The sequence below is a fragment of the Schistocerca cancellata genome, unplaced genomic scaffold (assembly GCF_023864275.1).
Source record: "Schistocerca cancellata isolate TAMUIC-IGC-003103 unplaced genomic scaffold, iqSchCanc2.1 HiC_scaffold_823, whole genome shotgun sequence".
NCBI lineage: Eukaryota > Metazoa > Arthropoda > Insecta > Orthoptera > Acrididae > Schistocerca > Schistocerca cancellata.
In genome coordinates, this window is record NW_026046834.1 from 1 (window position 1) to 14,438 (window position 14,438).

The following is a 14,438-nucleotide window of genomic DNA, read 5'->3' on the forward strand; positions in this document are numbered from 1 at the left end:
AGAACAGTAACACTGAACACATATATTTCTTAATAATTATTTGTACATATGTTTGAAACAACAGACACTGTAAGACAAACTCATAAAAAGTGACCTAAAATTTTTAACATAGCACACAAGACAAAACACCCCAGTGATTTTCTTCTTCAATTTTTTACTTTGCCACTAAATGTCTATGAAATGACTTTAAATTGATCACATTAATTACGAGTTGCCCCTGAGAGTTGTAATGAGGATTATTTTGGGTACCCTTCCATTACCTTTGTGTGTTATACAATGTGTTCTTCAGAGTACTTAATCAGCAAATTTCCCATAAACTGGATGGTAAATCAAAAAAGAAAACTTTAATTTATTTTCAAAATATTATGAAGTATAATTCTGCACTATCGTGGTATTAAAAATGTAATAAATTTCAAATAAAATGAAAGAGCTAATATATATTGGGTGGGTAGCGGGAGAAACAGGTGGAAAGTGGGTGGGGTTGGGCATGCGTATAGAGCTGCTTGGAGGAAGGCAGTAGATGTGCTGGATATGAATACAGATGATTGGCAGCTGCATGGGCTAGGCATGTGACACATGGGCGCCGGAGCTGGTTGGGCATTTTTTTCTTTTTTTATTTTTCCTCTTTTGTTGAACTCACATGAAAAGACCTCATAAAGCCAAATATCGAAAGACTATTATCTGACAATGAAACCTTTTAGAGGTGACAAAAATTAAATAGTAATTATAGGTTAAGTTTGTTCTTAATTACTGAAATAATTCACTCACTTTGATGAGACTTTCCATTATTTCCTTCAGATGTGGTTCTAAAATATCTTGCGTAGTGTGTTCAATGACACGAGTTAAAATTTTTATAGCTCCCAAATTCATTGGAAGATCTCCTGTTTTTATCAATGGACAAACTACATTAATGAGTTGTTCAGGAGGCAGTGATTTTCCAATAGCTGAAATGCAGTGCTCAGCTGCTTTCGGTGAAAAATATTCCACATAAATGCCTTTCCTTGTTAAAGAGAACATTTGCTAAATAAAATAAGCTGAAGTTGCCGAGCATGGTATGCAACGTGCAGAATAAATAGTTTTATAATAAAAAAGAAGACACACCCTGTATTTCCAGTCAAAACTGAAAATTATAGCTCCGCAATATACTGCTAATTCCAAAGAAAAACATTGATGCATTACGTTGATTTGATCAAAATCAGTCACACATTTTTGCTCTAGCACACACTCATGCCTATACTTTTAGTAATCAATTAGAACTGTGAAAACTAATGTTTCATGGTGAAATTGCACAGGATAAAATGTGGTGGAACAATATAGAAAGGCCAGACCTACATGGAATGCCAGTGTAAGACTTTTTGGTCCTACAACAGGCCTTGCATGCAGATCTTGGGTATAGTGGACCTGCCACACAGTACTCGAGGTCTAAGGAAGCAGGACAGCATTTTTATCAGACTTCTGACTGGTTTGATGCAGCCCACCATAAATTCCTCTCCTGAACTAACCTCTTCATCTCTGAGTAGCACTTGCAACCTACTTCCTCAATTATCTGCTGGATGTATTCCAATCTCTGTCTTCCTCTGCAGTTTTTGCCCTCTACAGCTCCCTCTAGTACCATGGAAGTGATTCCCTCATGTCTTAACAGATGTCCTATCATCGTGTCCCTTCTCCTGATAAGTGTTTTCCACATATTCCTTTCCTCTCCAATTCTGCGCAAAACCTCCTCATTCCTTAACTTATCAGTCCATCTAATTTTCAACATTTGTCTGTAGCACCACATCTAAAATGCTTTGATTCTCTTCTGTTCCCGTTTTTTCCCACAGTCCATGTTTCACTACCATACAATGTTGTACTCCAGACGTACAGTCTTAGAAATTTCCTCCTCAAATTAAGGCTGATATTTGATATTAGTAGACGTCTCTTGGCCAAGAATGCCTTTTATGCCATAGCTAATATGCTTTTGATGTCCTCCTTGCTCCATCCGTCATTGGTTATTTTACTGCCTAGGTAGTAGAATTCCTTAAAATCATCTACTTCATGATCATTAATCATGATGTTAAGTTTCTCACTGTTCTGATTTCTGCTACTTCTCATTACCTTCGCCTCTCTTTGATTCACTCTCAATCCATACTATGTACTCATTAGACTGTTCATTCCATTCAGCAGATCATGCAATTCTTCTTCACTTTGACTCAGGATAGCAATGTCATCAGTGAACTGCATCACTGATATCCTTTCACATTGGATTTTAATTCCACTCCTGGACCTTTCTTTTATTCCCATCATTGCTTTCTCGATGTACAGATTGAACAGTAGGGGTGAAAAGCTAATCCTTGTCTTACACCCTTTTTAATAAGAGCACTCTGTTCTTGGTCGTAAACTCTTATTATTCCCTCTTGGCTGTTGTACATATTGTATCTGACACGTCTCTCCCTATAGCTTACCCCAACTTTTCCAGAATTTCGAACATCTTGCACCATTTTACATTGTTGAACGCTTCTTCCAGGTCAACAAATCCTATGAATGTGTCTTGATTTTTCTTTAATCTTGCTTCCATTATTAACCGCAAAGTCAGAATTGCCTCTCTTGTGCCTTTACTTTTCCTAAAGCCAAACTGATCATTATCTAGCATATCCTCAATTTTCTTTCCAATTCTTATGTATATTATTCTTGTAAGCAACCTGGATGCATGAGCTGTTAAGCCAATTGTGAGATAATTCTCGCACTTGTCAGCTCTTGCTGTCTTCGGAATTGTGTGAATGACGCTTTTCCAAAAGTCAGATCGTATGTCGCCCGACTCATACATTCTACACACCAACGTGAACAGTTGTTTTGTTGCCACTTCTTCCAATGATTTTAGAAATTCTGACGGAATGTTATCTATCCCTTCTGCCTTATTTGACCTCAAATCCTTGGAAGCTCTTTTAAATTCTGATTCTAATACTGGATCCCCTATCTCTTCTAAATCGACTCCTGTTTCTGCTTCCATCACGTCAGACAAATCTTCCCCCTCGTAGAGGCTTTCAAGTGTATTCTTTCTACCTATCCGCTCTCTCCTCTGCATTTAATAGTGGAAGTCCTGTTGCACTCTTAACGTTACCACCCTTGCTTTTAATGTCACCGAAGGCTGTTTTGACTTTCCTGCATGCTGAGCCTGTCCTTCCGACAATCGTGCCTTTTTTGATGTCTTCACATTTTTCCAGCAGCCATTTCGTCTCAGGTTCCCTGCACTTCCTATTTCTGTATTCCTGAGTTTTCCAGAACATTTTTGTACTTCCTCCTTTCCTCAACCAACTGAAGTATTTCTTCTGTTACCCATGGTTTCTTCACAGTTACCTTCTTTGTACCTATGTTTTCCTCCCCAACTTCTGTGATGGCCCTTTTTAGAGATGTCCATTCCTCTTCAACTGCACTGCTACTGAGCTATTCCTTACTGCTGCATCTATAGCCTTAGAGAACTTCGAAACGTACCTCGTCATTCCTTAATACTTCCGTGTCCCACTTCTTTGTGTATTGATTCTTACTGACTAATGTCTTAAACTTCAGCCTACTCTTCATCACTACTATATTGTGATCTGAGTCTATATCTGCTCCTGGGTACGCCTTACAATCCAATATCTGGTTTCGGAATCTCTGTCTGTCTAAATGAAATCTTCCCGTATCACCTGGCCTTTTCCAAGTAAACCTCCTCCTATTTTGATTCTTGAACAAGGTATTCGCTATTACTAGCTGAAACTTGTTACAGAACTCAATTAGTCTTTCTCCTCTTTTGTTCCTTGCCCAAAGCCCATATTCTCCTGTAACCTTTTCTTCTACTCCTTCCCTTATAACTGCATTCCAGTCCCCCATGAGTATTAGATAGCACGGCAAACAATTTTATGGCAAAGTATTGCAACCACATGGTAGCTTCTACAGCACACATTTCCCATCAGACTGAGCATTGTTGGTTTATAGAGGCTGCAATGTATGCTTTACAGCTCATCAGAGGAATTAGTCTCACAAAAAATGGGTGCTGTTCACAGATGAGTTGAAGTATAGTCTAGAGAAGGATTCTCACCATTTGTTCATCTAGTAAGTCCCGCTGAAATGTTACAATATTGCGAGTAATTAGGAAAATAATTAATACACTGCCAGCTTTGTCAATTGGGTCGATATCACGTTAAGAGCATGTACACCACCACAATGAGTTTCTAGGGATATTGTGATACCTGCTGTCTATACAAACAACAACATGCAAAATTATGCACGCATTTTTAATTAAGTTTACAAAGCTGGGATACATCAGATCAATGAGTATGCCCCATTACACTGGACTGGCCTGGTGGTCATACGCCATCACCAGGTGAACATCATTCTTTTAGTGTGGCCACTTTGTCCAAGAAATTAAATTTGGTTGTATACACACGGTGTAGTATGCTATAGGCCACTGCTGACTTGTGTAAGGCACCTGTCCAGTAATGAGAGATGTTACCACCAGTCACACTGCATGCCCTGTTCTGCTGTAATGGAGTACTTGTGCATCCTGTGCTGTCACGTGAAGACACCACATGCAATATGGGAATTTAAAGTGATATGCACATCAAATTTGTTAATTTACAAATACCTGAGAAAGTGTGTTATGCATATAACTCTGTGTAAACATATACACTATTTAAAATGAAAACAAATGTGTGTCAAGTGCAGTTGTGAAGCTTCAATGGTATTTTAAAAAGTATGTTTTAATGTTTCCATTATTATGAATTATCTTATAAAGAAAGACTTAGCCACCATTTAAGTGACTGTATTATGGGCAACAACCATTGCAATTGGAGACTTTTTGCAGAGATTCTCATATTCTTTAAAAGAGGAACAATATACTTAATCCCATTATGAAACATCAGAGAACAATGAAAGTAGAAATTGGTTTGAAAGAAATCCTGTTTATCACTACCTTATTTTATACTTGATCTATAGTATTTTATCGCATGCCACAGAGACAGTAGCTACAATATAAATCGTGTACAAAAGAATGCACATATTTCAAATGCCAGTAAATAAATATTACACAAACCTCTTTGCACGGGTCACTGTAAGCTGTTAGCGTTCGCAGCACGATTAACTCTACGTACATATTAAAACAATGTCTCACAGTCGGGTCTTTGATCATATCGTGTAGCACATTTAAAATGTACGTCTTCACTGGAGAGTGAGGTAGTGCCAATTGTGACACCAGAATCCTTAATAGAACCCTATAAAAATAAAGTAATGGCATACATAAGTCAAAATCATACGTGCACTGTATCAGTAATATTAGGAATTTAGCTTTTGCCCTAGATGAGTACAATGTTCAGTGTCAATATTTAAAATGCCACCCACAGTCAAAGCATGTTTTTACATTATGTGAATCTGAATTAAATGCATGGAAGATTATTAATAACAAAAATAATTATGATAACAACAATGCTACTGCATAAGATGTTAATTACAATTTATTAGCAACAAGTATGGAATTAGAAAGGTGATGGCTATAGTCTATCATGACATGTGCACTGACATGGCAATCACTCTATGTGCATGTGCTAAAGGGAAAAATGAACTTCTATCTGATAGTTTCCAAACAATTAAAACTGTGAAATATTCATGCCACGAATATGGCCCATACATACGATAAGCACATTAAAACTATCTGTTCATGTTGATATCTCCCCCCTCCCTCCCCCAACCCTCTTCTCTCTCTCTATCTCTCTCTCTCTCTCTCTCTCACACACACACACACACACACACACACACACACACACACAAACGGTATGATAATCATCAAAACATGTTTAATTAAGAGATGTTATGTTACTCTGATACTGTGAATGACTAAAGGTTTTTGTCAAATAATTCGATTAACTCTGATCACTTAAGGGTTACTTTCAGTCACTATGCCAACAATAAAATTTGCAACTCACATGGGCAATCAGTAGAAAATACACACAAAATTTTTGAGTCACTTTCAACATCAACTTTCTGATTATATATGTTCCACATGGCCATCAGTCAGCCAATTTCATTTCCTGGATTAATAAACCATCTTACAGGGGGCACGTCTGTAACCTTTCGGGGATGTGAGCTTTCTCTAGCATTGGCAGAAGTCATTTTTAACAGAAGAAGCTGATCTGCTCTTTTGGCATTATGGTGACCTTGATCATACAGGAAGGATCGAAAGAAGGACAACTGGAGTTGAACACCCCATCAATCAGAAGGTAATTAGAAATGAGCCAAAACTCGAATCAGACAAGGATAACAAAGAAAATGGACCATGTCCATTTCCAAGGAAGCATCCCACCAGTGGCCATAAGTGATTTACATAAACCATGGAAAACATAGAGGCTGGGTAGGGATTTGAGCCCCAATCCTACTGAATTCAAGCCCAGTGCTGTATCTATTGTGCTAATTTGCATGCTCTACCTACTCAGCTAGGCCTGAAGTGACCCCTCTTCTAAATGCAACATTTTTCAAATGATTTCAACTGACATCATGATCTACTGATAGCTTTCATTAGAATTTTGTGTGTGCGGTTGGATGAAAAACAAAATCTAAATAATAAATGTAAGAGGCAACACGAATACCTCCATTATGAAGCTCACTATCTCCATGAAAGAACACTAACACTATCTCAACAGCTGCAGGTAATGTTGGAAAGACAGCTGCTTAGTGTCAATAGTATAGTGGTGGAAGTTTAAAATCACTGCCCAAATTGTTGCAGATTGTTTTATATGTAATTAATAATTTACAGAATTCAGACATGACCAACAGAAGAAAAGGTGACAGATATGGACCAAAACTCCTCACAACACAAATAGGATGATGCAAAAGAGTCAAAAAGTTGTACACTGGTGGACTAAGCAGGGGAACGGGTTAGAGAAAGCAACATTTGAATATTGCATCTTAAAAACTGACAGTGTGTACGGGTTCGGGGGGGGAGACAATACTACAATAAAAAGTCCATCTCTTAAAACACCAAAATAAAGCACTATACAATCATGGTCAACACTGAATGTCTTTTTGCCATCTGAATGACTTTATAGGAGAAGCTAGAGGTTTTGGATAATAGAATATTAAAAAACATTTACAGAGAGAATTTCAGAGGCTGTGAGGAGATGGAAGTCGCTGTTTCTGACAACTGCACAGAATGAATGGTAACAGATTAACCCCAAAAGCAAAGAACTATTAGCACATACTCATAGCACTTGAGCCTCCACACTGTTGGTGATCCAATAATGTATTCGACAGCTGCTATCTCATTGACAAAAGGCAACACTACTTCATCAGCTATGTACACAGATTTTAGTGTTGACACACCTTTATGATCTTTATTGGGAAGTGAGCAAGTTGAAAGAAATGAGGAACTAAAAACTGTACTCACTGAAAGAAAAAAAATGTGTAAAATGGTACCCATATATTAATATATTTAAAAGGTTGCTAATATTTCAGTAGATAACACATTTGTTGTTTATCAAGCTATTGAAAAGATAAAAGAAGCCAGAGACATAAATGTCAGGTTATTTAAGTGATCATATATGTTTCAAAGTAATAAAGGTGTGTTATTAAAATTTTCCAGATCTTTCATTAATTTTCAACAAACAATTTCTGTGCTACGGCCATTTAAATAAAATCCTGCAGTCCTGTAGCAGCCTTCCACACAAGTTTACTAAAGAGCACCAAACACACTAAAAGTCATCTTAATCACTTATTAAAATACTCTCACCCTTTTCTGTGTTTGTTCATATCATTATCAGTTACACTACTTTCTCTTGCTGACTATCTTATGATGCTAAGTGATTTTTTTAAACTGTCTATATGTCTCATTTTATCATTTGGCTTCTTAAAACTGTGTATTTCTTCTGTAGCATTTACCACATTCTCTCATTCCAGTTTTCCCACTTTACGTTACAGACAGACAAATTTGAATGTCTTGAGACCAGGCTCATTTTTACTTTGGCTTTTTCATGACTGTATCACAAGCTGCTTTATAACACATCACTGCCTATGGTTATAGACCTGTGCCTTACAATAAAAAGGCAAGTCAACAAACAATACAGAATAATACAATCTGTGTGTAGTGTGCCACGGTAATCATCTGAACACCTAAGACAGTTTTAGTTAAACAGGAAATGTGGAACCACTACCTATATTACATACAATACTGATCAGTTAAATAAATGAAAAGAAAATCAAGCTACTCAGTTACACATGAGTGATGTAGAAATAACAAAATTATATTTGGACAACACAAACAATGATGGTACTATACTGTCTTCTGAAACTATGCAACAGAAATTGCAGAACAAATTTTCTGAAACTTACTTGAAATTATAGACTATGATACCAATGGCTCCAGATTTTATTAGGTGTTTTAACTGAGAAAGTGCTTTCTTACAGTCTTGCTCAGATACTTTTGCATTTCCTTCATCATCAACTTTTAAAGTGTCAATCACATTCTGCACAATTTGACAGTTTTCTTCTACTAGAGCTGCAATTAAAATAAACAAACAAATAAAATAATTAATGCATTTTATAAATACACACTATCTGTAGGAAGATTGTACACTGAATTTGCAAGTTACAGGTTTCAATATGTTATTTACATATATTCATTTATGAGTGGCCAGGTGCTATGGTGGGGTAAACAGGTTGTTAGCTTTAGATGCAATCAAAGAGAAATATTTGTGACTGTAAACTACAATTGGGAACAAACAGACCTTCTGACTATAGGTACCACCAACCTTCCCAGGAAGTGAAGAGACTGGTAGGCAGCTGCTCGAAGCTGAATGATAAACTGTTGGCTGTTTATGATGCCAATGTTCACAACCTAATGTGACGAGTAGATACGTGAACACCTACTGCACAGCAATTCAGAGATCTTGAATAGGGATAAGGAATCTAGTCTCAGGAGTAGAAAAAGGGAAAAAGTAACTGACATACTTTTGGGTCCATCTAAAGACAGATGCCATGTGGGCACCATCCTTATCTGATCACATGTATAATAAGTTTGGGGTTCAAATGGGTCTTAAACAGACTATGGCCTATAGGAATCCTAGGAAAACAGACATAGGAGAGACTTAAACTAAAACTTATCTCAAGTCAAAACTTCGATAAGAAATCCAGTAGATCTGAACTCAAAACTTCGATAAGAAATCCGGTAGATCTTGAGGAAATGGCAGATGAAGTGATGTCTGCTATTATGACCTCATACTTAGAAAATTGTCCAGTCACCAAGACATGCACAAACAGGAACGTACCTGGATGGAATGATCATTTGGAACTGCAATGGAAGCAGGTAAGAAGAACGTTCAACTTTGCGAGAAGGAAAATACAACGGGCAAAATATTGGGATGCCCTTGCCAAATACAATCCTGCCATTAAGCAAGTGGAACTATCACCCTGGGAGATATTCTGTGAGGTGAAAGGTACAGCTACTAGAGCCAGACTTCATAAAATACCTACAAGAATACCAACCAACCCAGGAGACACTCTAAGGAAGGAGGATGGCGGGTATACAAGGATAGCACAAAAGATCCTGGATTTGCTCCCAAAACTCATTTCCCTCAATGCACTCTAGCTGGTAACACAGACCAGGTTTCAGTTCCTGGAAGGTAATGATTTGCAAGTAACCAAAAGGAGAACTGGGTATCTGTCAGACAATGTGTTGATTTCAAAAACATCGCATGGGTGGTCCGAATGTTTCAACCATTCAAGTCACCAAGCCGAGACAGAATCTTTCTGGCTCTACTGCAACAAACAACAGAGGGCTTAACCAGACTCGTGTGCAGACTACTAAGAGTCAGCCTGGTAGCAGGAGCCTAATGCTTGGAGGACAGTGAAGGTTGTTTTCATTCCAAACCAGGGAACACTGAACGTTCCAAGGCTGAGGAATTGAGACCAATCAGTCTATCCTCCTTTCTCCTAATGATATTATAAAATATGGTTAATGTGAATGTTGGGGAAAGGAAGTTAACTTAGGTTCCTCTACATGAAAACAAACATGCACATTAACTCAGCAAATCATGCAAAACAGCACATCATGAACTTGTTGGGAAGGTGGAAAAATTCTTTATACGTTCAGGAAACAGCTCCCTGCATCTTCCTAGATATTGAGGGAGCTTTTAGCAATACAATTTATGATTATAGAGTTTCAAGAAGAGCATAGCATTAAGATTACGATATGCCAGGTGGATTGAAGACCATGCTGAGTTGACAATAGGTAGAAGAACCATGAGGAATGAGAAAATGTTGATCCCTTTTGTCCCCACAGCTGTGGAACCTAGATGTGAATGAACTTGTCAAAGAGTTAAATACTGGAGGATACTTTGCCAAGAATACACAGAGGAATTAATCATGTCACATCAATGGCACAATTCACTCTGAACATTGTGCAACAATGCAGCAGGAAATAGAATCTAAGGTTCTGTCCCAGGAAAACATTGTAGGAGGAGGATGACGAGGAAGAGATTAATGTTTAATGTCCTGTCAACATGAAGGTCATTAGAGACAGAGCACAAGCTTGAATAAGGGATTGATGGGGAAGGAAACGGGCCACACCCTTTCAAAGGAAGCACGGCGACATTTGCTTGGACTGATTAAGGGAAATCATGGAAAAATGTGGATGGCCGGATGTGGGTTTGAACTGCTGTCATCCCGAATGCGAATCCAGTGTGCTAAACACAGCGAAAACTGTACTTTTAACGTTCATGAGGAAGCATATACAGCACACGTACCGAAATCATATGCTCTTCAAGGACATTCTACCATCCGAGTTGATAATGAAGTATCTATACATAACCCTTGATGGGAAACTATCTTTGACCTCTCACATTAAGAATATTTGTCCCAAAACAAAAGGTGCTATTATGGGTACTAAAAGGGCCTGTGGTAAAAACTGGTGTGTAAGTCCCAGGAGCATGTACTGGATAGACACTTCTGTAATAAAACCTATGATAATCTATGGGGCTACTGTACAGTAGAATAAAGTAGAACAGAAGGTGCTTGACACGGTGCAGAGACTGGTCTCCTTAGCTATAACAGGCGGAATTAGCAGCACACCAACTGCTGGGATGGAGAGTATACTGGACAATCCCCCATTACATCCCTGGGTTACAACAAAGGCAGCAGAAGGGCATACAGGTTAAAACTTGGAAACCTATAGGATATCCAGAATCCCACACCAATTTAGTAAATGTAGTAAGTATAGGAATGGTCAGGGAAATGCCAGCTAACTAGACAATAGCCTCCAGCTGCTTCAATAAACATTTCAAGACAACAAATGGCAGTCAGGGGCAGTGGAAGAATGAAGCACAATACCATTCATGAGAGACAGTCTGGCTTACTGGTGGATTGAAAACAGACAAAAGTGCTGGGGACAGGTTACAGCCTAGACATGAGAAAGCAATCTCTGTAGGGAAGCTGGCAACAATATTACTGAAGGAAGTCTTTGCTATTAGAGAGTGTGTGTGGAGGAGAATCTGCCTAGGTGCTACAAGGATTGTGGTAGTTGCATTCACTCAGACAACCGAGCAGCTCTGAAATCTTTACCAGCCCCTGAAACGAGATAAAAGATCATCACAGAATGCCATAAAGACCTTGTGAGGCTCAGGGATTGTCACAGGGTGAACCTGCTGTGGTCCCTGGCCACCCAGGAATTAACAGCAATGAACAACGCTGAACTGGCCATGACAGGAGTGACTACTTTATTTATTGATCTGAAAACTGTCATAATCATCACCAAGGTGATGGAAAAATCACAACCACATAGCTGCATTAGTAAGCAGAATGCAGAATATTGGACTAAGATCCAAAAATAAAAAAATTGCAAGCTAATGATGTCAAAGCCATTATTTAACATATGTCCTATAATTTGAATGATAGATGAAACTCATTTTAGGAACAATAAATGGCCATGGGAACTTCAACCAACACTTGCACAGAAAGGATATGGAGGGCAATTAAACTGCACCACATTCAATTTTCCAATGCAAATTGTTTGAGGCCAAAAGACGCAGTTTACTCAGGTCATTAATTCCTAAACAAATTGTGTATCATTGCAATTCACTCACCTCATAGCTTTGTTACCACATGTAAAGTCTTAAAAATTTTGTAGGTGAGCTCTGGCTGAATGTTCAGTGTTTCCATGCGATATTGTGTGTTCACTTGTGGTTTCAGTCTCCCATGGAACAGTGCACTGACCTGTGTTTGGTAGTGAGCAAAATGCAAGAGCAAAGGCCTGCACATAGTGCTACTCAGGTCGATGCGCATAAAGGGTGAAAAGACATTCGAAAACAATCTAAGATCATTATGTCAAATGTACTGAAATTTTTACTGATCAGGTCAACAATGAAAAAGCCATAAATTTTGTGTAACCTCATAAACTGACAGGAAAAGAGTGTGGTATTCCCAAATCTTCTATAGGCCGTCTTAGCTCAGCAGAATCTCTAGATGTGAAAAATTGTATCGATTCTCCTAGAAAGGGATAGCAATGAGAACAGAAATCTACAGAATTTGATGATTTCAACAAGGGGGTTGCATGTGGAACTGTTCTCGGTTATAACAACAGAGGAGGGTATCCAACAGTAAAACAATACAGAGTGATCCCCATGAAAAAATCAATTATTCTGGCTCACAGACCTCCTTCCTTTGTCTTCACTGCTCCCTTGGTTTCTGATTCAGAAAACGAAATGATAGGCAAACATTTTTGATAGGCTGCAAAGAAAATGAAACAGCAAGAGCGAAGTTTTTATGTACAAAGCATTTACTGCATGCTAAGGACAATAGACCTGTAGTGTACTTAGATAAAACTTGCGTTTGATAGAACTACACCAATAAGTGTATATGGCACGACTCCCAAGTTAACGGTGGTTTGAAAGTGCCTACTGGTAGAGGTGTCAGATTAATCATCACACATCGCAGTTCACTGATTGGAGGCTTCATGCCAGAAGCCAAATAATGAGGGAAGTCCCAAAAGTAAGGTCTCCTATTTTTTATAAGTACATAGACTTGTTTATTTCTACAATGGTTTACATCAGTTTACAGGTTGAACATTTAGCTAATTTTCAACATAATCACCATTTCTCTCAATGCATTTTTGTAGACACTGTGGCAGTTTTTGTATGCCCATGTCATACCAGCTTGCCGCCATGCTGTTCAGAAAGTTATGAACCTCTTCTTTCACCTTGTCTTCGGAGCTGAATTGCTTTCTGGCCAAATGTTCTTTTAACTTAGGGAACAGGTGATAGTCACTGTGTGCCAAGTCAGGACTATAGGGTGAGTGGGTGATTATGTTCCACTGAAACTGATGCAGGAGAGCAACGGTTTGCCGAGTGATGTGTGGGTTAGCGTTGTCATGGAGAATGTGTACACCCTTGCTTAACATTCATCTTCTCCGGTTCTGAATTGCCCATTTGAGTTTTTTCAGAGTCTCGCAGTACCTGTCAGCATTAACTGTGGTCCCAGTGGGCATAAAGTTGACAAACAATACCCCTTTCCAATCCCAAAAAAATGTTGTCATGACCAGCACACTGTGTTTGTTTGATTTTCCGCAGCTTTGGCAAAGAAGGATGCCGCCACTGGCACGATTGTTGCTTGGTCTCAGGTGTAAAGTGGTATGCCCAGGTTTCATAACCCGTGACAATTGAGTCCAGAATGTTGTCCTGTTCAGCTGCAAGGTGGTGAAGAAATGCACGAGAAGCTTCAACTCGTTGCCGCATGTGGTGCTCAGTCAGTATGCATGGTACCGTACCCATCTTGCGCACACATTCCGGTGTTCAATGTTTCCATTAGAATTCTGTGAGTGTTGCTTCAAGAAACCTCAGGGACCAACGTGCAGAGATCATCCAGGGTGATCCGCCGATCTTCACGCATGCTTTGCTCAACCTTCAACACTGTCTCCTCAGAAACTGACAGTTTCCCGCTTCTTTGTTCATCGTGAATTTCAGTCTGACCAGTTGCAAACTCTCTACACCACTTACAAACATTTTTTGACATCCATGCACTACTCACCATATACTTCTGTCAATTGGCATAGGATTTCAATCAGCGCAGTGCCCTTTGCGTTCAAAAACCGAATACCTGCGCACAATTCGCACTTGGTGGTAACATCGAACTTCCACTGGAAGAAGACTCAGATACAGTGATGGATAATGCCAGTTATCATTCTATTCAAACAGAAAAGCTGCCACATCCAAATAGGCGCAAGGCAGACATTATGGAGTGGTCGAAGAGAAAGAATGTTTCATTTCAATCAATGAAATGAAGGATGAACTCCTGGCTGTAAAAGAAATCCTAGGTCCAAAAAGACATCTGAATTTGATCAACTGGCAAATGGAATGGGACACCAAATGGTATGCTTGCCACTATCACGGCCAATATAACCCTATTGACCTGATATACTTCCAGGTTAAACAAGAACTGGTTGGACACAC

The 14,438-nt window shown here is 38.8% G+C and overlaps 1 protein-coding gene across 1 annotated transcript in view; it reads right to left on the reverse strand.

Moving 5' to 3' along the window:
• Positions 1-5,047: 5,047 nt before the first annotated feature.
• Positions 5,048-14,438, reverse strand: part of LOC126143531 (CLIP-associating protein 1-A-like) — a gene marked incomplete at its 3' end in the record, with an annotated part of 235,094 nt that continues 225,703 nt past the window's right edge. The window contains 2 exon segments of the mRNA XM_049915437.1: positions 5,048-5,225; positions 8,332-8,497. Coding sequence (XP_049771394.1) covers positions 5,048-5,225; positions 8,332-8,497 — 344 coding nt within the window.